The 24550-nt window shown below is 40.1% G+C and overlaps 1 protein-coding gene across 7 annotated transcripts in view; it reads left to right on the forward strand.

Moving 5' to 3' along the window:
* The window catches only part of LOC135577141 (activated RNA polymerase II transcriptional coactivator p15-like), a 35381-nt gene extending 19828 nt beyond the window's left edge, over window positions 1-15553 (forward strand). For 5 of the 7 annotated variants that reach the window (XM_065044914.1, XM_065044911.1, XM_065044916.1 and 2 more), the window contains 3 exons: window positions 522-641; window positions 10961-11069; window positions 13493-15553. In XM_065044914.1, coding sequence (XP_064900986.1) covers window positions 522-641; window positions 10961-11069; window positions 13493-13572 — 309 coding nt within the window. In that variant the 3' untranslated portion in view covers window positions 13573-15553. Of the gene's footprint in view, window positions 1-521; window positions 642-10960; window positions 11070-12651; window positions 12781-13492 lie in introns of those variants that run through there. The other 2 variants (XM_065044917.1, XM_065044918.1) reach the window with 2 other exon arrangements.
* The last annotated feature ends 8997 nt before the right edge of the window (window positions 15554-24550 follow it).

Below are 24550 nucleotides of genomic sequence, written 5' to 3' on the forward strand. Positions count from 1 at the left end.
GAGGTTATCTACAATATGGTTCTAATGGGTGAGACTAAACACCAAAACAAACAAAAAACCCCAAAAACCTCCTCTGTTGGATTTGATTTCCAGATCCTTCATTCTCTCATCTAATTTTTTTTCTTTTTTAGAAGAGTTGTTAGCTGTCCTGCATTTTTCATTGCACTCAGTGGAAAGGAAGGTGAAACTTCCATCAGACTTAAAATTTTAATTAAAACTACTGAACCGACAATATTACTGTGCAAAAAGAGTAGTCTTTTTGAAATGTATTTTGATCTAATTAGGTTATTTTTAAAGACAATGTATTATGGTAAACTTTGCTAGGAACAGAAATAAGCTTATTTGAAGATATATATATATATATATATATTTTTAATTCCAGTCTAAATGTACGGTATTGGATTCCTGCCTTTACAGAAGGAAGGTGATAATGTGTATCGCATAGTAGTAGTTTGTGACCTCTAACGTAAACGTTTTGTAACTTGTAATTCATGCATTTCTTTTTTTATTCTTGCTCTAAGGCAAAGCGGAAAAAGCAAGCAGCTCCAGAAAAGCCTGTAAAGAAACAAAAGACTGGTGAAAGTTCAAAAGGTGCAGCTTCATCTAAGCAAAGCGGTAACAGAGATGAGAATATGTTTCAGGTAAAATTGATAATGTTATTATAGTCTGGTTAGGGTAACCATTTACATCATATTCAGTATAAATTTTATGAGGCGATCTGAATATCTTGATAGCATTGTGCTTGGTCTCCTGAAGGCCTTGGCCAAAGGGGATTATGATGCTAATATGCAGATGAGTTGTTCAGAAAATGTGTTTTCAAATTTCAGTAGAGTAAAAGAATCTGAGTTGTAGCAATTGATTCTAACCCTTGTGTCTTTGCACATGGTAATTCTCTGAGTAGTCATTTTGTTTATAAATACAGCACTTGCCATGAGTATACTATAAATGTTAGATCAGGACAGTCTCTACATGGAAATGTCTTTTTTAAACAGGGCTCTTGAAATAAAGGTTCTTGGAAACCAAATTATGGTCTCTTTGTTCCTATTTAACTAGGTCAAGGGCATCTTGGCTTCTGTCTTATGAGACAGTGTCTTGGAATAAATTTTGTTTGTTCCTTTATGATGCAGGTTTTTCTTGGGGAACATCCAAGAAAGTGCAGTTTTTGATATTGTCCTTATTTTTAAGATGGGATGGATTTACATTTTTTCAGTAGCAAGAAGCATTAATGAGTTCAGGGTACTGCAGTTCCTGGGGTTAGCAGAGGCAGTAGCAATGTGTGCTAAAAGCTGTACAAGACCATATATAGCTCGGAATTACCTATTTTAGAAGCATGGATCAAGACTTATATCTGTGACTAGCTGGCTTGAAAGGGGCAGGGGATAGGAAAGGAACTTAAATTCTTAGAGATTTTTATTCTTAACTTTGTTAAAGCAAATCTGGCCAGGGATGTCAAAGGCAACAAGAAAGGCTTCTTCAAGTATATCAGCAGCAAAAGGAAGGTTAGAGAAAATGTAGGTCTGCAGCCGAATGAGGAGGGTGCCCTGGTGACAGAGGATACAGACAAGGCAGAGTTACTGAATGCCACCTTTACTTCTGTCTTTGCTGCTAAGACTGGCCTTCAGGAATCCCAGACCCTAGAGACAGAAGAGAAATTCTGGAGAAAGGAAGACTTTCCCTTGGTTGAGGAGGATCAGGTTAGAGATTGTCTGCACAAACTGGACATCTACAAATCCATGGGCCACGATGGGATGCACCCATGAGTGCCGAGAGAATTGGCAGATGTTATTGCAAAGCCACTCTCCATCTTTGAAAGGTCTTGGAGAACAGGAGAGGTGCCTGAGAACTGGAGGAAAGCAAACATCACTCCAGTCTTCAAAAGGGATGACTCAGGAAACTACAGGCCAGTCAGCCTCACCTCCATCCCTGGAAAGATGATGCAACAGCTCGTTCTGGATGGCATCTCCAAGCATGTGGAGTAAAAGAAGGTTATCAGGAGTAGTCAGCATGGGTTCACCAAAGGGAAATCATGTTTGACCAACCTGATAGCCTTCTAAGATGGTATGACTAGATGGGTAGGCAAGGGGAGAGCGGTGGACGTTGTCTACCTTGACTTCAGCAAGGCTTTTGACACTGTCTCTCATAACATCCTCATAGATAAGCTCAAGAAGTGTGAGCTGGATGAATGCACAGTGAGAGGCATTGAGAACTGGCTGGATGGCAGAGCTCAGAGGGTTGGGATCAATGGTGCAGAGTCTGGTTGGAGGCCTGTAGTTAGTGGGGTTCCTCAAGGGTCAGTACTAGGTCAAGTCATGTTCACCCTGATCATCAACGACCTGGATGAAGAGACTGAGTGCACCCTCAGCAAGTTTGCTGATGATGCAAAACAGGGAGCAAGGGTTGACACACCAGAAGGCTGTGCTGCCATTCAGCGAGACCTGGACAGGCTGGAGGACTGGGCAGAGAAGAACCTGATGGAATTCAATAAGGGCAAGTGTAGGGTCCTGCCTCTGGGTAGGAATAACCCCAGGCACCAGTACAGGTTAGGGGTGGACCTGCTGAAAAGCAGCACTGCAGAGAAGTACCTGGAATTTCTGGTGGACAACAGGTTGATCATGAGCCAGCAATGTGCCCTTGTGGCCAAGAAGGCAAATGGAATCCTGTGGTGCATTAGGAAAAGTGTTGCCAGCAGGTCAAGGGAGGTTATCTTTCCCCTCTACTCTGCCCTGTTGAGGCCACGTCTGGAGTACTGCATCCAGTTCTGGGCTCCCCAGTTTAAAGAAGACAAGGAATTACTGGAGAGAGTCCAGCAGAGGGCTGTGAAGATGATGAGGGGTCTGGAGCATCTTATGAGGAAAGACTGAGAGAGCTGGGTCTGTTCAGCCTGGAGAAGAGTAGGCTAAGAGGGGATCTTATCAATGCTTATAAATATCTCAAGGGTGGGTGTCAAGAGGACGGGACCAGACTCTTTTCAGTGGTGTCCAATGATAGGATGAAGGGCAACGGGCACAGACAGAAGTATAGGAGGTTCCATCTGAATATGAGGAGAAACTTCTTTACTTTGAGGGTGACAAAGCACTGGAGCAGGCTGCCCAGAGAGGTTGTGGAGTCTCCTTCTCTGGAGACATTCAGAACTCACCTGGACAAACTCCTGTGTGATCTGCTCTAGGTGAACCTGCTTTGGCAGGTGGGTTGGTCTAGATGATCTCCATAAGTCCCTTCCAACCCCAACCATTCTGTGATTCTGTGAAAATATATGGAATGAATCTGAGCTGTGGTCATTATGAGCATGGTCCAGAAGCTTCTCAGCTTCTCTGGACCTGAGCACCTCCTTAGCTGATGACCCTGTCTATTGACTGAGGGTCTGCCCTCCTGCTCCCTTAGCCAGGGGGAGATGAATGTGAGGAATCACTTTGCCTGGTGGGTTGTGACTGTCTTGCACTAGGACCAAGGTGCAGATAGAGCACAAAAGGTACTGAAGAGCCATCAACTGCCCTATTGAAAGCTCCAGACTTCGTGGAATGGGGTGTGTGTGCATGCCCTCGTGCAACTTTCTCTTGTGTGTAGTTGGAGGGAGAGCTTCAATTTAAGATGCTGGCCATCAATGCCTGGACTTCCCAATTGAAGGAAGAATACTTTTAGTTTTGTTGAGGCATGCTTTGATCCATGTAGGAAAAATGAGATAGTATCTTCTACGCCTAATGAAGTGAACTGCAGTTAGAACTAAAAAAACTTGCATGTAGGCTTTATGCTGTGTTTGTAATAGGTTCAGAAATTCCAGCCTTGGGGAAAATGGTTAAAATTTTTAATGCTTTCCTGAAACAAAAAAAAAAAAAAAAAAAGAAAAAGCCACCTGAAAACCAACCCCCCCTGCCCCCCCCCCCCCCCAACAAAGCAAAAACACACCCAAAAAATCCCCCAAAAAACACCTTTTGAATAAAAGCAAAAGTCTTATTTGTATGCTCTGTTTTCTTTCAACCTTTTTGACCTAAGATAATAAAAAGTTACGAAGAACGAAAAGGAGAGGGCTCATACTAGTTCATAGAATCATAGAATGTCCTGAGTTGGAAGGGACCCATAAGGATCATATAGTCCAACTCCTGTCCCTGCATATGACAACTCTCACAGTTCACACCATGTGTCTGAGGGTGTTGTTCAGTCTCTTCTTGAACACTGTCAGGCTTGGGGCTGTGACACCTCCCTGGGGAGCCTGTTCTAGTGCTCCAGCACCCTCTGGGTGAAGAACCTTTTCCTAATGTCCAACCTGACCCTCCCCTGGCATATCTTCCTGCTATTCCCTCAGGTTCTGTCATTGGTCACTAAAAAGAAGAATTTGGTGCTTACCCTTACTCCTCCCCTTGTGAGGAAGCTGTAACCGTGATGAGGTCTCCTCTTAGTCTGCTCCAGGCTGAACAAACCAAGTGATTTAAGCTGCTCCTCATGTGGCTTCTTCTCCAAACCCTTCACCAATTTCATAGCCCTCTTCTGGACACTCTCCAGTAGCTTAATATCTTTTTTATACTGTGGCACCCAGAACTGCAAACAGTGCTCCAGGTGAGGCTGCACCAGTGCAGAGTAGAGTGGGACAATCATCTCCTTCAAGTGGCTGGCAATACTGTACTTGCTGCACCCCAGGACAAGGTTGGCCCTCTTGGCTGTCAAGGCACACTGTTGGCTCGTGCTCAACTTGACATTGACCAGAACCCCCAGGTCCCTCTCTGCAGAGCTGCTTTCCAGCATCTCGTCCCCCAGTCTGTCTGTACAGCTGGGGTTGCCATGTCCCAGGTGCGAAATCTGGCACTTGCCCTTGTTGAACTTCATACAGTTGGTGGTTGCCCAGTTCTTCAATTTGTCCAGATCCCTCTGCAGGGTCTCTGCCCTTGAGAGTGTTGACTGTGTTTGATAAGAGCAGGATTCTTCCAGTGTTGATTATAATAGAGAAAAAATATTCTGATATCACCTTGACCTAAACTATCAGTGTTCTTCAGTCTCTGCCTGCCTTTTATTTACTTGACAACAAAAGTTTTTTTTAGATTGCTTATTGTGTTATGGAAAGCTTTTTTTTCATGCTACATCGGCTTATGTATGTTAACTAAGATGCAGCTGTTTCAGTGTAGAAATAGCACTGTAGGTCTGAGGATACTTCCCCTCTCTACCCCCTACCTAGGAGAGCATGCTGGAAGATCTAGTTGTGTGTTAATTTTTTATGTATGGTTTTGTTTGTTCTAGAACTATTAGTAATTCTGGAAACTACTTTCTGCTTCCCCGTGGGAGTAAAATGATCTCTGTGCAAGTGACTTTACAGTTTAACTTACAAGTGTGGTTTCAATTGATGGAAATCAGGCTGTAAAGCATTCATAGGATAGTTAGAAGTCCTGTGACATCCATATTGTGTGTGGGAGTGGCAGCAAATGATGTGAAACTTGGTGGTTTGCTGTTCTACACCTTCTGGCTGTGTTCTTGAAGTATACAGCTTCCCTTAATATTGAGCTCATTGTGACTGCTGTCTTATTTTTATTATTTTTTTTAAAAACTAATTATGAAGAACAGGATACTTATAAATAGAAGGAAATTAATTCAGTATAAGAGACAAAGTGTATTTTATTTATTTACATGTCTTGGTCTTTTTAGGTTTTATAGGTAGCCTAGTATACTTTGGAATTTGTTAAAGGATTTGGGTGCAGTTGAGGTGCAGAAATTTATCTTGCTTCCATTTGTCATGTATTACTAAAGGCCCTAAGGACAAGCATTATTCATGTTAATGTGGAAGGGTTTAATATTGACAGATTTGATTTCTGTCACTTCCAGCCAACGTGAGTTCTGCATCATGTGCTTTGGTAGGTTTGACTAATCCTGTCATCTATGTATGCCTGATTTGGGTAAGGTTTGTTAATGCTGTCAGGATACAGTATTAATGACTGTCCAAAGAGCAACTACATGTTGTAATCGGGCATTTCACAGAAATTGTTACTTCAAAAGTAGTTTGCCTGTTGTACCTCCCCTTTCCCGATTTTCCCTTTCCTGTTTCACCATCAAATGTTTTTTGACTTGTGAGAAATAAGTTCTTCAGTTTCCCAGTGTAACATCTTTACCTATCATAGGCTCCTGAAAGTAGATAAATATTTAAGTTTGTGATGTTCTGGAAGGTGATTAATTGTAAAATGCATCGGTGACCATCTGAGTTTCAGAATTAATATGCTAAACCAATTCGCTGTGTTGCATATCTCAGCTGTTTGCAAGACTCTCTATTCTAGGAGTTTATATTAGCTTATTGTGCTTTTTCTAATGCTGTACATATAGCATATAGTTACCAGCTAAGGAAGAAGGATGCTTTTTTTTTTCCTCTCTTTTTCTATTTCTACTTCCACAGCATGTGTACAGTTTAATCAAGGCAAACTGGAAATAAGAGGGAAAATGGTGAAGAAGTTGGTTGCTGAAACTCTTACAGGAAGTCATTTGCATAGCTGTGAAAGAAACCTAGACACAGTTCAGTGCATTTTATTCTAAAAAATGGAACTCTGGAAATAATGTTTTTAATGTTTTCTGATTTATTTAATTCAATAGAATAGTATATCTTAGGAGCTTTGACATTTAATAAAAAGCATATGAACTTGTCTTTGAAGCTTGAACTGCAGTAACTATCCTGCTATAAATCAATACAGCCCTTGGAACACTAATGTGGTTACAGAGATACAAAGGTGTCTTAGATCAGTGAAATTGTCCTAGGACTATCAGCTGCTGCCTGAACAAAGAATTGCTCAGAAATTACTCAATGCCAGAATTGCAGGTAACTGAACCTCAAGAAACATCAATTTACTTAAATAAATCTGTTTTTTTCTTGAGGATTTTAAACTGTACTTTAGAAGCCTATTTAAGACTTTTAGCAGTGGCAACTGTTTTGCTGCACAGAGTTCAACTAAACATTTGAAATTTAATGTGAGCATTCAGCTGAAATCTAGACAGTGGTGTAACTTAATTTCAGTATTTTCATATGGAACTGTTTACATTTAAGGTAGACTTACTGAGTAAATTATGTGTACTTTGTATTATTGCCTCTTGCCTTACTGTAGTTAAACTATTAGGTTGGTGCAAAAGGAATTGCAGTTTTTGCATTGTTGAAATTTGCCATTTACTGGAATATATTCTTAAAGAAATGTGGTTATGTTATACATCATTTTAATGTGCTTTTCTCGCTTTTGTGTGTGTGTGTGTGTGTTTTGGTTTTTTGTTTTTTGTTTTGCTACTGACTTATTACTTGCTGTTTATATTTACTTAAGACTATGGAAATTATGTTAGACAAAAAGCAAATTTGAGCGATTTTTCTTATTTGAGTTCAAAATAGGTCGTAAAGCAGTGGAGACAATGTGCAATATCAACAATGCATTTGGCCCAGGAACTGCTAACAAACATACAGTGCAGTGGTGGTTTAAGAAGTTTTGCAAAGGAGACAAGAGCCTTGAAGATGAGAGGAGCGTAGTGGCCAGTCATTGGATTTGACAACGACCAATTGAGAGCAATCATTGTTGAAGCTGATCCTCTTATAACTACAAGAAGTTGCCAAAGAAGGGTTGTCTGGCGTTTGAAGCAAATTGGAAAGGTGAAAAAGTTCGATAAGTGGGTGCCTCAGGAGCTGACCGAAAATTTAAAAAAAATTCTTTGTTTTGAAGTGTCGTCTTCTCTTATTCTACACAACAACAATGAACCATTTCTCAATCGGATTGTGACGTGTGATGAGAAGTGGGTTTTATATGACAACCGATGATGAACAGCTCAGTGGTTGGACCAAGAAAAACCTCCAAAGCACTTCCCAAAGCCAAACTTGCACCAACAAAAGGTCACAGTTACTGTTTGGTGGTCTGCTGCCACTCTGATCCACTACAGCAGGGATGTCAAACTCATTTTTATCGGGGACCACATCAGCCTCATGGTTGCCTTCAAAGGGCCGAATGGAATTTTAGGACTGTATAAATGTAACTGCTCCTACATTTATACAGTCCTAAAATTACATTCGACCCTTTGAACTCAACCACGAGGCTGATGTGGCGCTCGGTGAAAATGAGTTTGACACCCCTGCACTCCAGCTTTCTGAATCCAGGCGAAACCATCTGAGAATTATGCTCAGCAAATCAATGAGATGCACTGAAAACTGCAATGCATCAGTCAACAGAAAGGGCCCGGTTCTTCTCCGTGACAATGCCCAACTGCACGTCACACAACTAATGCTTCAAAAGTTGAATGAATTGGACTATAAAGTTTTGCCTCATCTGCCATATTCACCTGACCCTCTTGCCAACCGACTACTACTTCTTCAAGCATTTCGACAACTTCTTGCAGGGAAAATACTTCCACAAACAGCAGGATGCAGAAAATGCTTTCTAAGAGTTCATTGAATCCCAAAGCACAGATTTTTGTGGTACAGGAATAAACAAACTTTTTTCTCATTGGCAAAACTGTGTTGACTGTAATGGTCCCGATTTTGATTAATAAAGATGTGTTTGAGCCTAGATATAATGATTTCAAATTCATGGTCCAAAACTGCAGTTACTTTTGCACCAACCTTATAGGACATGTAGTTGTCACCATTTAATGCAGGGCTACAATAAACTGTGGCAGATGCTTTGTTAACCCCCTCCCCTTCCAACCCCCCCATCTCCCCCCTCCACACTAAGGAAAGGCAAAAGGAGGGCAAAGAGAGAGAGGACTAGCAAGTAGGGAAAAGTTAAAATGTTTTACTAATGCTACTAATAAAATAGAGAAAATAATACAAAATATACAAAACAAATCTTCAATTTCCTGGCACAGCTCAGCACTGCTCCAGCAGCTGAAGGGCAGGCACCCAGAAGTCCTGAGTTGGACTCTGCAGCAAACCGGAACTGGATTCAGGGATGCAGGGTCTGTCACTAGGCCTCAGATTGCAGGGACGGCAGGCAGGGTCCTCCCCAGATGCTGGCCATAGTCGAAGAGAGCGAGACCCTCGTGATCTCCCACCTTTATATGATGTATGATGTGGATGGGATAGAATACTTAGTTGGTCAGTTTTGGTCACCTGTTCTGTTCACCCCTCCTTGCAAATATGGGATGTGCATTCTTATGAGCGACCTTGCATTCCATTGCTATGTCTACCAAAACATGTAGCCAAATTCAGAAAAGTGCAGTTACTAAGAACTTAGCTGAAAGGAAAATTCACTAAAAGAGAAACTGGTCTTGTTTTTAATAAAACCAGGACAGTAGTCTTTAATAGTGAAATCCTAAACCCTTTTACTGCATTTGCAGCTATTATCTGTTATAATTGTATCAGATTTTATTTCTTAGAGAAAATCTGGAATTACTTGGCAATGTGCTAATATTCTTTGATAGACATTGAAAAAAATATTATGGAGTACTACTATTTGGATCTGGCTTTAGAGGTGATCTTAAAAGTCACTGAAGTGTTACAGGGTAATACCAATAAATGTTCGTATAGTCTTTATGGTATCCTTTGCCAGCAGTGCTGATGAACTTGGGTGTGGTACCAAGTTCAGTCTGAAAGAACTCAGCTACCTTATTTTTGAATGTTAAATTTGTAGTGCTGTAAAACTATTTAGTAAATCCATCACAAATCGATCTTATAAACTTGTTCATTTTAAAGGATGCTTTGAAGTAGAAAAACAGCTGCTTCAGGCTTATGGTATCTAAAGATGTTCCAATTGTTTTAAAATAAATTTTAGAGTTAATTTAGCATGATCTGCATAAGAAGAAAAATTACTTTAAGCAAACATAAAGCATACTTGTTTATATATATTTTGTGAAATAACTTTTATAACTTAAACTTATGTGTATGATTTTAGTTGATTGGAGAGTTGTTCATGCTTTCTGTTCATACTTAATGCTGGTAAGATGTGTTTGGCCCTCTGTTAAATTATGTGCAAGATGCATAAATTATGCAAGTTGAAAACTAAAACTAATGTTTTCTCAGGAAGGAATACTCTGTTTTTAAAATTGTTTACTTTATAATGTGTTCTTTCTTCATAAAGTGTATCCAGAAGGTGCATATAGAATATTAATAATTTCTTACATTAATTGTATTTGATTGTGGTTTTGTTATCTATTTTCTGATTCTCAAAATCACATTAGACTTTGAATTTATGTGAATGAATAGTTTATCAAATTTGGAAAAAAATGATAAAGCCTAAATATGTAGTGCAATGTGTAATTGTCAGTGTGCCTGTTGTCTCTCTTCCCTTCCTCCCATCCCCCTTTTTTTTTTTCTTGTCCTAAGAACAAAGTTAAGCCACTGTGGTGTGAAATTATGAAATTCTAAAGTCATTTCATACTGTTCTACATGCTGGTAAACTTAAGGGATTTGGATGTGTTTTTTTTGGAACATCTGGTACAGTGTGATAGTCTTTTAACCACAGTTCCAATGAAGTGCCATGAGAATTTGGGAGCAGGCATGGGACAGTTGGTAGCTTACTTTCATTTCCATCTGTGTTTAAAAAAAGAAAAAGAGGGGGGAGCGAAAAACAACCACCTCTTGAAATTGTGCTTATCTCATGTGAATATGTAATTTGATATCTGTACATATGGAATGGACTAAGATTTGGGAGTAGAGCTCCCCCTTCCCTGTTTACAACTGCTACTAACAAAGATGGTTATAATAAAGGCAAAATTTAATTTCAGAATACAGTAAATTAGTGGGTTTTGTAAGAGATAAGCTTATTAAGAATATAGGTATTTTTATTCTAGGAGAGCCACTTTTGCATTGAGCATTGAATGCTCAACTGGTTTTTAAGTTCATCTGTTTATATTGTCATTACTTATTTGCCTACTGACTACTCTGGATTAAGGTCTTGATCTAGTTGTTTCTCTGGTGTCTAAAATAAGCTGGAGTGTGCAGTGTCACATGTCCAAGTCTCATACTGCTGGGAAAAGTGAATGCAGTAATATGTAAAATACTAAAAGATATCCTTATGTGTTTTGACAGATTGGCAAAATGAGGTATGTAAGTGTTCGTGACTTTAAAGGGAAAGTCTTAATTGATATTCGAGAATATTGGATGGATCAAGAAGGTGAAATGAAGCCTGGCAGAAAAGGTATTGTTCTGCTTCATGTTATTTTGCATTAAAACATTGTCTGCAGTTTGCTGGAGAACTTTGTGTATTAGATTTTTATACATTGTTACTACATGATATTTTGAGTAATATTTTTACCTTTTTTAATAATTTATATTTTAACAAATGTTTAGTTTTATCTGTGGATTATAAACAAAAGCAAAGTGATTTCGTTGGTCAAGTCTGTTTTCCTAAATAGCTCCCCCATGATTTATGGAAAACAAGGCATCAAATACAAGCAAATTTGGTATGAGAGTTATATACATAACCATGCATTGATTAACTTAACTCAATTTTTTTGCTTTTATTAAAACTGGATTTTTTATTTCAAAAGTCACTGAAAAGATTTGTTATTCATTTGTAATAAGATGTTAATTTCTTTAAAACAATGATCAATTTCTGACAATTTTTAGATTAAATAATTAAAATATTTAATGTGACTACTTTTGTAAACAATATTTCAAGACTTTAGTTCAGGTGAAAATACCTCAGGTTTTGGTACTGTGCTTCTAATTGCAACACAGCATAAGCCATTGTATCTTTAATTGCTACTCCCATGCCTACTTTTTATGACATGCCTTCACTGAACCATTTTCAGAACTTTGCCATCTGCAAGATGAGGATGTAAGGATAGTTGCAGTAATAGTACTTTCTTTAATTTCATGTTGCTTCTGTTAGAAAAGCTAGCTTATCATTTTTTCATTTATATTGTGCCAAGGAAAAAGTTAAGTATGAAATATCCTGTCCTGGAGATTTAAGACATTTAATGTAGGATCAGCATAAGGTTTGTTATGTTGTCCTAGTGTGTCCAGGAGCAAATAGATGTTTGGAAAGCTTGAGAAATGTTTTCAAAAACTCTTAAATAACCATTGAGAATAGGTTTGTAAGAACAGGTGTACTGGTACTGTACAGGAAGATTTCTTGGTTTGGATGTGTTGCTGCTACTTAACAAAAAAGATTGTTCCAACTTCTGAGGACTTTTAAACTGCTGTGTTTTGAGGTGGAAATCAAAAGTATATGCAGTTTAAATGGTAAACTACAATGAAACTTGATGGGTATGCTAAGTGACAAAAATTACATGATGTAGATAGAAATGTTTATCAATGTGGCAAAAGGGATCTGAATTTTATCAGGATAAAATTAATAATAATCTGAGTGAGCATGTGAGTCTAATGTTCCATTGATGCACTTATGAACCCATTATGTAGCTATCCTAAAACCAGTATGAACTGTTGAAATTGTGTAAGAAAATAAAAATGAAAAAAATTCAACCATTTAGAATTGTTGTGTCAGATTGTTTCCAACAGCAGGTCTGAACTGCATGCAGTTTATCTGATATATTGTTCAGGGGTATCTTGATATTGAGTCCCCTAATAGTGGTTATAACACCTGGTCTCTTTTCAAAAGAAACCTGCCCTATAAAGACTGGTGGAAAACTGCTTAGAATAGCTCTGTGCAGACTGCTCACTGCTCTGATAAGTGGTGCTCTGATAGGACAGTAATGGTAGAAGGAAAAAAAGTGATGAGCCCCAAAAACAGAACTGAAAATTTCACCTGTTTTCAGGTCCTGCTCTACCTACAGGGAGAAAGCAATGAAGGAAGCCTGATCACTGAGGGGGGAGAGTGGGGGTAAATAGTAGAAGAGCCTTGCTGGAGAGAGTATGAGAGGTAGGCCTGTGAGTCTGTACTTGCATAGAGTTGGCATAGAGATTTTAGGGGAAGAATAAGGAGACTAAAGCACAAAGGAAACATGTGCCTGGACTTGAACTTGAGGAAGTACAAATTTAGAACTGAGGAGATGGGTTGTGAGGCACTGAATAATTATTGATTGAATGTCACTAGAAGCTATAGTGAACTTGACGTGAAGAAAGAACTTCCATGTTGGTTTTGTGAGTGCTAGAGAGTGGAATAGAGTTTCTTTAGAATGTTATTTATGGTATATATTATTCACAGTGCTTTATTAAAGAAGAGGAAAAAAAAAAACCCAGAACTATTGTACTTTAAAAGTGCATAGAAGTTCAGTCCACAGAGGTATGGCTTTTAGGAGCCAACAGGAATGTGACTGATTTCCTACATTTCTTTTGTGATGCCTTCTATCAAGACCAGAGTTATATTTCACTTCCTGTGTTTAGCTTAACACTCGTGAATGTATTTTTTTATACTGCACTTGTTTTCTTTGTAAATTTAACTTGTCCAGATATAAGCTAAGGTCTAAAGTTAAACTGAAGTGTTCCAAATGAGTAGTTGAACTTTGTAACAGAGATGGTTGTTGCACTTGAGGTAGACTAAGCATTAATAGTTGTGACGTAGACTTTGTATATGAAACCAGCCTTGACAGTAATTATGCAAGATCCTGCACAGCAATTTTCTTATTGTCCTAAGTGTTTATTTTCAATGTGTTTCAGGTATTTCTTTAAATCCAGAACAGTGGAACCATCTGAAGGAACAGATTTCTGATATTGATGATGCAGTAAGAAAACTGTAAATACACAGCCACACAGAAACTTTTATCATTTTAGTTGTTTTAAGTGGTCTTTTTACATTGGCTTTTGTTTTCTAAAATATTGTTTTCCAAGCTATTATGTATTTGGGTTGCAAAACTATTTGTAATATTAATAGTTTTTTTTTTTAATGTGCATTAAAAGTGTATTCTGAGTTGAGGCTATTTGTTTATACTTTGCTAAAAGGAAATGTGCTGCTTTCACCTCATGGTATAAAATAAATAATATGTAAAGCGTAGGTGTTTATGGTCTTTTGATTGAAGGTGTTTACTGATAAGGCTGCCTAATAACTTTAGTCTTTGTTTTAGTTTCAGTTTAGTTAACCATTAATATGAATTTGTTTTCTGAGGAGATTTCTTAAAATGTGTCTCTTTTTTTTTCTTTTATATCATACTCTTTGGTATTGCTCTGACAGCTTTCTGCTTTTAAGACTTGATACAAACAGTGAATACCTGGTAAAACACATTTTTGTAGATAATTTTAAATACTGTATTTGCTAATTTACCATATTTATTCAGATGTAAACAGTCCTGAGTATACAGAATTTTTTTTGCATTACTTGCATGAAGTGTTATGCTAAACAATAACACTTGAACACAAGCTGGACTATTTTTTTCATGTTTTTCTATAGCTTGCTTGACTTAGAAAATACAAGTAGCCTTTATTCTTGGACTCTAGAATGTGATGCATAAACTTCTACAGTAATAGACATACCTCAGGGTAAGATAGTATTTAAAAGTTCCAAATGTGGTTATTGGTTAGGTACCCTTTTCAAGCTTTGCATTAAATTTGTTCTAGAACACATACTGACTAGTTAGTCTACATAAAAGAACAGGCAACCTGTTTTTGTAGGGCTTTTGTTCGTTTGAGAGTATTGTGTAAAGAGTGATTCTTAAACTAGGCTGTAACACAGGTTAAACAGTCAAACAGGGTTAAAATTGTTTCAGCCAAAACATCTGGCTATCATGCTTCTGCCCTATCCACATTGCCTGCCCCAAACCATTTAGCTTGGCTTGCCTTATGTGGCTTACATGCACACAACTGTTCCATCTTTTGTACAGAAGATATTTAGTGCTTACAATGGAGCACTGGTACATATTGGATCATGACTCTAGGGCACTTCACTTGTCTACCAGTGTACTATTCTGATAAGAGAAGCTTCTGTCCAGTGGAAGCTATTTTAGATGTGCCCTAGTTGAAGGGCTTCTTGGTAGGTGTCACAAACTATGGAATGAAGAAGGGAGAATATGTTTGAGTAGAACTTGGAGAGATAAGGGGCACACCAGTGCAGAAAGTTAGCTGACACATAATAACTACAGCGAAGAAATGTATGTTTGTGGAATTGGAAAACTGAGTATTTTTCTGACTTGTTTCATCTTCTTCCTTTGATTAACTGAATTAACTTCATGAAAATTGACATTTCAAAACTATGTAGTGAATGTACAACTTATTGGTTTGGCTGTAATTTTCCCCTTTGATGTTAAATTTCATATATTTTTTAAATTTTGTATACATAAACACGATTTACTATTTGTTTAATTTTGGAATATCTTAATAGAATAATAGAATCTTAATAGAATTCTTTTTATCACAGACATGCATTGAAGTCCTGCCATACACAGGCTGTTCCTGTGCTGCAGAGTTTATAATTGAATACAAATGGATGTTGAAGGATGAGGAAGGGTGACTTCATCAAATTAAATATATATTATTTAATTTAGGTATTATGTCAGATACCTCCACCTGCTTTTTAACTTATTCATTGTTGATATTACAAATAAAGATCTGGTTTTGTATAGCTCAGGAAATCTGAGTTTTTAAGAACTGTTTAAGGTGATAAAAAGGTGAAGATGTTTTGTGGTAGCAGCTTCATTTTGGGGTACAACATTCTTTTTTGAGTGACTCTTAATAGCATGTAGGGATATTTGAACGAATGAAATAAATTGCTTCCGATCAGTGTCAACAGCTTTCAGATGTGTTATGTGTGTTTGTTTTTCATTGTGTGATTTTGTTTTTTTTTTTCTCAGTATGTATATATGATTTTTTTTCTTTAAATCTGAAATTTTGCAACCAGATTTTACCCACTTGACCTCAAAACTTTCATGTGGCTACTTTAAAGTCATCATAATAGAAGGAACATTGTTCTCACTTAGACCACTGTGATAGTAGGTCATTGGATGGCAGTTGTGTACAATATAATTGTGTTCAGGAAAGTGGAAAATCAAATTCATTCATTTTGGGGGAGTAAGTGAAAAAGTTTTAATATAGTGATTAGTTCTCTTGTGGAAACAGGTGGTAGAGATGTTTAAAGAAATTAGTATTTGTTAATCAAGAACTATTAGTTCCTCTTATAGATAGATAACACCCTTGCTGAATTTGTGGTGATAATTATTGGAACTGTTTATCCCATTTTGCTTGAGAAAACTTGGGGCAGTTTGATTTTACTTGTGTTTAAAAATAGTTTTCCATCTGCCAGTTATATTACTGCCTGTAATAATGATAAAATATATATTTTACCTGAGCCAGTCTTAATGTTTACATGACTGTCCTACAGACTAGTAAAGTAGTTTCACAAATGAACGCAAAATGGGACATGTTTAATTGTGAGGGAATTAATTGCATCTCAGATGACTCTGCTGGTTACTTGATAAAAAATTTGATACATTCAATGTTATATTGAAAGAAATAGTTGGTAGTGATTTGTCATGTAATTGTCTATGGGTGTGGTCTTTCTAATTTGAGAAGAAAATTCAGATATTTCTTGAATAAAGATTATTTTCTTGCAGACAAAATGGTAGTTAGGGTACATGTAGAAGTGTCCATGGAAGAAAACTGAATGTATGAAAAGGCTGTATAATATGAGTGAAAACCACTCTTCCCTCTCTCACTGAAGTGGCAAAAGAAATGCATTTGATTCTTGATTTTTATGCCGGGCATATTAGCAATATGTTTTATAAATTAAATCTACTATGGAGCTAAGGAGGAAAAATACATCAGTTAGAGCTGCCAAAGTACCATATGTGTGCCAAATCAAATTGTCATGTACAATGTTGCTCTTATGTAGATATGTTCATGTTGAAGTTAAAAAAAAGCAGTACTAAGTTTGATATTTCTGTTAAAGGAAATGTCCCAGTTACATACTTTTTCTGCGATCTGTTAGCAAAAAAAAAATTGTCATTGTAATTCTGGTAACTCAAATGTCATATTGTTAACTACGTGGAATGTTTCATGTTTTGTTATGGTGGTATCTGCTGCAGAGAGGCCACTGGAAATCTGTGTTCTCCAACTGTGATTATCCTAATGTTCAAATAAAAAGTAGTTAAATGGCATATGTGTAATAACAAATTGAACACCTGGAAATAAATGAAGACTTCTGTTGACATAGTGTTATTTTTAATAGAAATTTAGCTGCACTAAAACTTATTTTTTCTTAAATAGCCATTTTCATAACAACTTGTTTCTTGCAACTGTTGTAATTTGGAAATTTGAAAACTTAATCATCTTATACTTGGTCCATGTTTATGGGTGGATGGTTGCTTCTGTTAACCCAGAGGGATAGAAGTTTTTTGTTATGATAGAATAACAAGTGTCATGCGAATATGGAAGCAGAAGATCTAAACACACTTTCAAATACCAACCAGAAAAGAACCTGATATGTTGCTACTGTTAAGAAAATGGCTGATTATATTTTGAGGGGAGTTTCTTTTAGATCTGACAATAAATGTAATCATAGATAGAAAAAAAGATTCTCACCCATTTATTGACCATGAGTTACAGTTAAATTAATGTAGGCGTCTTTAGGAAGGATATTTGGTTTTTGAATGCTTGCTGTGACTGATCTGTAGGGAGTGGATTAACTGATTGTAGCCTTGAACCAAACAGATTTTTCTTCAAGTAATTTTATTTAGTTTAGCAATTTATAGCCACAGAATCAGAAATGACCTTGGCTCAAAGGGAAGAAATACGGTTTGGGGTTGATGGAGGGTCACTGTGTCCTATCTATTTCCAATTTACTGCTATCCACTTATTGGTAGGATTCATCTTTGTAGCTCTGGTGGTTACATATGGAAGAGCAATTGGATAGACAATGTTTTTCCTGTTAAGAAGGAGGACCCAGGTAACTACAGACCAGTCAGCCTCACCTCCATCCCTGTGAAAGTGATGGAACAACTTATTCTTGGTGCCATCTCAAAGCATATCAAGGATAAGAGGGTCATTAGGGGCAGTCAACATGGCTTCACCAACCTCATCGCCTTTTATGAGGACATAACGAGGTGGATAGATGATGGCAAAGCAGTGAATGTGGTCTACCTTGACTTCAGTAAAGCATTTAACACAGTCTCCCACAGCATCCTCACAGCTAAACTGAGGGAGTGTGGTCTGGACAACTGGGTAGTGAGGTGGACTGCAAACTGGCTGAAGGAAAGAAGCCAGAGAGTCATGGTCAATGGGGCAGAGTCTAGTTGGAGGCCTGTATCTAGTGGAGTGCCTCAAGGGTCAGTACTGGGGCCGGTATTATTCAATATATTCATAAATTATTTGGATGAGGGAATAGAGTGCACTGTCAGCAAGTTTGCTGATGACACCAAGCTGGGAGGAGTGGCTGACATGCCAGAAGGCTGTGCTGCCATCCAGCGAGACCTGGACAGGCTGGAGAGTTGGGCAGGGAAAAATTTAATGAAATATAACAAGGGCAAGTGTAGAGTCTTGCATCTGGGTAGGAACAACCCCAGGTTCCAGTATAAGTTGGGGAATGACCTGTTAGAGAGCAGTGTAGGGGAAAGGGACCTGGGTGTCCTGGTGGACAGCAGGATGACCATGAGCCAGCACTGTGCCCTTATGGCCAAGAAGGCCAGTGGCATCCTGGGGTGTATTAGAAGGGGGGTGGTTAGTAGGTCCAGAGAGGTTCTCCTTCCCCTCTACTCTGCCCTGGTGAGACCACATCTGGAATATTGTGTCCAGTTCTGGGCCCCTCAGTTCAAGAAGGACAAGGAACTGCTGGAGAGAGTCCAGCACAGAGCCACGAAGATGATTAAGGGAGTGGAGCATCTCCCTTATGAGGAAAGGCTGAGGGATCTGGGTCTCTTTATTTTGGAGGAGACTGAGGGGTGACCTCATTAATGTCTATAAATATGTAAAGGTTGAGTGTCACGAGGATGGAGCCCAGCTCTTCTTGCTGACAACCAATGATAGGACAAGGGGCAATGGGTTCAAACTGGAACACAAGAGGTTCCACTTAAATTTGAGAAGAAACTTCTTCTCAGTGAGGGTATCAGAGCACTGGAACAGGCTGCCCAGGGAGGTTGTGGAGTCTCCTACTCTGGAGACATTTAAAACCTGCCTGGACGTCTTCCTGTGTAGCCTCATCTAGGTGTTCCTGCTCCGGCGGGGGGATTGGACTAGATGATCTTTTGAGGTCCCTTCCAATCCCTAACATTCTGTGATTCTGTGAAAAACTGAAATAAATGTTCCTTGGCTCAGTGATGGTTTATCAGTGAAGCTTAAATTGTGCTGTCTTGTCAGCAGAGGGACATGCCATTAGCCATGGGGATAACTTTAAAGTAGACATGATGGGGGAGGGGATGATATCAAGTTTGCCTGTGATAAGCTGTGAGACAACATGCCAAGGTGAGAGGGGTGGGATGCTAGCAAGGACTCTCACCCAGTGGCCCTGAGGTGTGTTGGCCACAATGCAACACGTTTAAAGTCTTATGGAGATAAGTCAAGGGCCTCTTGAGTTAGTAGAACCCAACAGGGGAAAAGCAGAGAAATACCTCAAAGGAATTAGGAGTGTTCCTCTAAGAAGGTGGCGCAGCCAGCAGCCCAGCTGAAGTGCCTCTACGCCAATGCATGCAGCATGGGCAAGAAACAGAGGAGTTGGAAGCCACTGTGCTGCTGGAAAACTACAACCTAGTAACCATTACTGATACTTGGTGGGATGGATCCCATGACTGGAGTGTGGTGGTCAATGGCTACAGGCTGTTCAGAAGGTACAGGCAAGGAAGGAAGGGTGGAGGGGTTGTCCTCTACATCAAGAGATGGGTAGAGTGTGAAGAACTGGCTCTGAAGAATAACCATGAGCAGGTTGAAAGCTTATGGGTAAGAATTAGAAACCAAGGCAACAAAGGAAACTTTGTGGTTGGTGTTTACTACAGGCTTCCTGATCAAGGGGAGACTATTGACGAAGCCTTCTTACTCCAGCTACAGGAGATATCATGCTTGTTGCAGGCTCTTGTCCTGCTGGGGGACTTCAACCATGTGGCAGAATGCAAACCCCCCTCTCTCCCCCTCCCTTCTTCAATATGGAAGGAGTAGACACATCTTCCTCTCTCTCTGCTGTTTGAGGCTAACAGCTTCTTTTGTTTGGCCCCAGAGCACCCTGGCCAGGGCTGTTAGGAGAAGGTAGTGTCAAGGCGCCAGTGAGCCGCTGGGCGCCCACGGCCAGTGTGTGGGATGTTTGGAGGCTTCAGGGGCACCCCACAGCCAGTGTGGGGGTTCAGAGAAGCTTCTGGAATGCCTACAGTCAGATCTGATCAGGCTATAAAAAACGGGATTCTCGTCGAGATGTGCGGCCTTGCACACAATCTCTTGGAGTTATGAGCTGAGCCACTGCCGCCAGGAGCCACGGCCCCCCTCCCCCGGGACGGAGACTCCGCTTGCCTTGCCGCCACGTGTGTGAGTAAAATCAACCCTCGCAGGTTTGCAAGTGTATCTACTTTCCGTGCACATTTGCACATGTATTTATACTTTCCGTGCACAATACGAGCATGTGTATAGATTAACCCTCGCAGAATCACGAGTGTATTTTCCTCCCGTGCTTCCACATAAGCATGTGTAATTTTCCATGCATATTTGCACATGTATTTCTCCTCACAGGATTGCGAGTGTATTATAAATTATTTCCTCACAGAATTGCGAGTGTACACTTTCCGTACTCAATACGAGTACGTGTATCTCTTTAAAATAATTCCACGCCGTGTTCAGGCAAGTGCGTACTCTTCCTGGACTCAGGGGTGGCTCCGGCATTGTTTGTGGTGAAGCCATGTGTATGGACACTGTGGACCTCCTGTTGCATTAGTTGCTGCCCCTTAATAATTTTCCTCAACTGATATCTGAACCTGTATTCAAGTCACTTTTGGAGTGCTAAAACCCTGTTTCTCACCGGTTTAATAAAAGTTGTTTTGGACCCTCTTGTCCCTTAAACTAACCTCGGGGTGCCTCCGTGACAAACCACCCCGACATCTGCTGGAAAACTAGCACAGCGACCTGTAGGCAATCTAGGAGACTCCTGGACCGCATTGAGGATAACTTCCTAAGCCAGGTAATAACCATACCATGGGGGATGCAATATTGGAGCTGATGGTCACCGGTGCAAGTGAGCTAATCAGGGACATCAAGATTGGAGGCAGCCTGGGCTGCAGTGATCATGTGCTGGTGGAGTTTGCAGTTTTGAGGGATGTGGGACAGGCAAAGAGTCAAGTCAGGACCCTGAATTTTAGGAAAGCCAACTTTGAGTTGTTCAAGGAGTTAGTCAATGGGACCCCCTGGGAAAAAGCCCTCAGGGACAAGGGAGCACAACAGAGCTGGCAGATCTTTAAGGATGCTCTCTATAGAGCACAAGAGCTCTCAATCCCCAGATGTAAAAAATCAGGTAAGGAAAGCAAGAGGCTGGCATACCTGAGTCAAGACCTGCTGGTCAAACTAAATGGCAAGAAAGAAATGTACAGGCAGTGGAAGCAGGGACAGGTATCCTGGGAAGAGGATAGGGATGTTGCCTGGTTGTGTAGGGATGGGGTCAGGAAGACCAAGGTGCAGCTGGAGCTGAACTTGGCAAGGGATGAAAAGAACAAGAAGGTCTTCTATACAGGTATGCTAGCCACAAAAAGAAGGTCAAAGTGTGCCCCCCCCATGAATACTACTGGCAAACTGGTAACAACAGAGAAGGTGGCTGTGGTACTCAACAACTTTTTTGCCTCAGTCTTCATGGGCAAGCTCTCTTCCTGCACTCCTCAAGTGAGTGAACTGCAAGACAGAGACTGGGGGAGCAAAGTCCTTCCCACTGTAAGTTTGCAGACACCCTTGCAGGTGTACTGATGAAATGCAGAGATTTTTATTATACTTTTATGGTACCCTCAGTAACTTTTAAATTCCTTAAGTTTTTGTGTCTATCATATATCTGTTCCACCATAGCTGTTTCTGTGGTGGAAGCGGTGTGCAAGCCATGCCAAACAGTATCCTGTGAAGCAGTTTGTGATGAAAGTGGGGATCCATTCGTGCCAACTTGGGCACGTCTATGCTTGAAATTCAGCAGGAACACAACCTGTACCAATGCATAGGTGAGTGTAAGAGAGGGAATAGCGGGGCTGAGCTCCAGATGTACTTGAAACAGCAGTGACATAATGCCCTAAACAGGGAGGGCTGCCTTGTGGTAGCAGCTGTGATCCCAGAGCATGCAGAGATGCACTGAGGCTGGTGGCCTTGAAGTCCGCCAACACCCCTAAACCATGCAAATAAATTTCATAGTTGAGATTGTATATGCACTGTGTTCAGATTGTTTTTCTTTCCCTTCCCTGCTGAATGATGGTGAGAGGAGAAGAGTCCTCCTTCATCTTTTCAAATTCAGCAAAAGAAGAAGCTAGAGCAGCTGATGATACACCTTTTTGGTGGGACACTTTTGTGTAGGAAAGTTGTCCCGTCCCACCAGGTGGGATTATGGATGTGTTAACTCTGAACACAACACACGCCCTGTCTCACCGGGTAAGATCAAGTGTGAGTTAACTCTGGGTATTTCTGTGCAGTAATGCAAAGTGAATGACAGACAATCACTCGAGAGGTCCAATTCAATTATGAATTTACTAAAAGCACTTGGTGAAATATAAATTACAGCAATTAGTGACTTGGCAAAAGTATATTAACACAGCACAAAACTTAACAAGACTTTACCAGCAGAATTTACAATGATATTGCCCTTATATGTTCAAGAAGAAGGAAAAGAGAGAGAGAAAAGGACAACTAAGATATCAGAGAGAGAGAGAGAGAAAAAGATATCACAGTTCTACAGGTCGATTGGGCCTGTGACATCCTCTGGAGATGGGTGGACGCATTGAAGATTTCAGTACACAGGCTACCACCTCATGTCACACATGAGGTCGTTTTATAACCCAGTTCATGCGAGATAGGAGAGGATGGTTTGTCTCCTCCCTCTGTTTGCTCTTCATGCTAATTAGGAAGACTCTTCTGGAAATGGGTCTGGGGTCTTCAAACTAGGGGAAAGTTCACAGTACTGACCAGAAGTGAGTTGTTTTGCCTGTCAAGGGTAGCTGTTGCTTTGTGGTTTCTTCTGGTAATAGGTTGTCCGACAGGTGGTTCATCTCTATCATCCCAATTAGGCCATGAGGCCTTCACAGCAACACTGTTAATTGCCTCTATCTTAAAAATGTATGTTTCGTTTCTCAAAACCTTGGGAAATAAAAGACAAGTTGTCTGCCTCCACAGCCATCTGTCTTTTCTGCCCAAAGTATTAAAAACTAGATGTTTAAGGCATAACATCATTCTTTGCCTTAATTGGGATGGGTGGACTGCTTTTAAGGTTGTCACAAAAGTTTGAACAGTTCAACAGCTCTCCTGCTGTTCCCCCTTCAGTGCCTTCCACCAGCAGGAAGGAGGGAGTGCAGAAGAAGGAATGGGATTTGGGATTAAAATTTAGAAGCACAAGCTTCCCTGAAAATCTGTGGTTTCATAAATCTTCCCCCTGCCCTTTCAGTGTGCCAGGTGGTTCCCACCATGTACCTTGTCTGTAGGCAGCTGAAGAGTTTTCTGACACTTGAAAGAGGAGTTTGGCTTGAGTCATATTAGGGAAAGTCAGTTTTAGGGGTGGGGGAGGCATTTGCTTCTACCCCAGATTTATGGTTGCAGCAGAAGCTCCTGTCATCCCTCGCTCTGCACTTGTGTCTTCAGCTACCACTCTATTGTTATTTCCAAGTGATGACTGCCTTAATCTCTCTCTTAATGCAGTGTACAGGCTAGGGCTCCTTCAGGTGTGTGCTCCAGCTCTACGAGATGCCCACTGGCCACAGAGGGCCCTCTGCCTGCAGACCTAGATATTTGATTAAGAAAGACCCGCCAAAAAGTATATTATTCTGTATTGTTGGATTGTTTATGTTCTAGTTTTTTTCAAGAGGTTCTGCCAAATAGCTAGATAGTGGTAGACGGCATATGTAACGTGTTTATTACTGACATGAAGTGGGCCAAACAGATGGAGATCTGAGTCACGAATTCTGGCTACTGCAGAGGTTGTGAAGGGGGAAGTTGTTTCTTGGCTCCCACCTTCAATTGTAGCTTTACAGATGGTTCCCTTGTCTTGGCATCTCCCTTGGTCCAAAATCAGTTAGAGAGTATGAATTTTACTGAAACCAGAGTGTTGCACCAGCACAACTCTCATGTATCTGGATGTAATTACAACTGCCTGCAATTTTGGGTTAATGCAGTTCTCACCACTCTGTGAAGGTTATATCACTGTCCTATAACTTACCAGCTAAAGCAGTTAAATTTGCAGTGAAAACCAACCTCTGGTGAACCCTTTACCCAGTTCTGCTGCAGTGTAACCTTTTGCGCTGATATGACTAATCATCACCTGAGCAAGGCGCCTTTACGCTTCATTAGTTTGTCAAACCCCAGAACTCTGTCCTGTGCTCATTGGCACTGGAGGGTTGCCAGCAGAGCTCACACAGCTTCATGGCCAATTTGAACTTGTGTGAGGGAGGTCAGAGCCAGAGTCTAAACGCCTTTTAACTCCGGTCAGCTTTGAGCATACACCCAGAGAAAGCCATTGTGTACCCTGAATGACAATTTGGTAGCAATCCCATGGCAGAGCATTTGCTACTCATTTTTGTGGTTAATGAAAGGTCTACAGCTCCTTAGATATTTCTGATAAATCTGCCACCCTCTACACAGTCCATCTAT

The sequence above is a fragment of the Columba livia genome, chromosome W (genome assembly GCF_036013475.1).
Source record: "Columba livia isolate bColLiv1 breed racing homer chromosome W, bColLiv1.pat.W.v2, whole genome shotgun sequence".
Lineage (NCBI taxonomy): Eukaryota > Metazoa > Chordata > Aves > Columbiformes > Columbidae > Columba > Columba livia.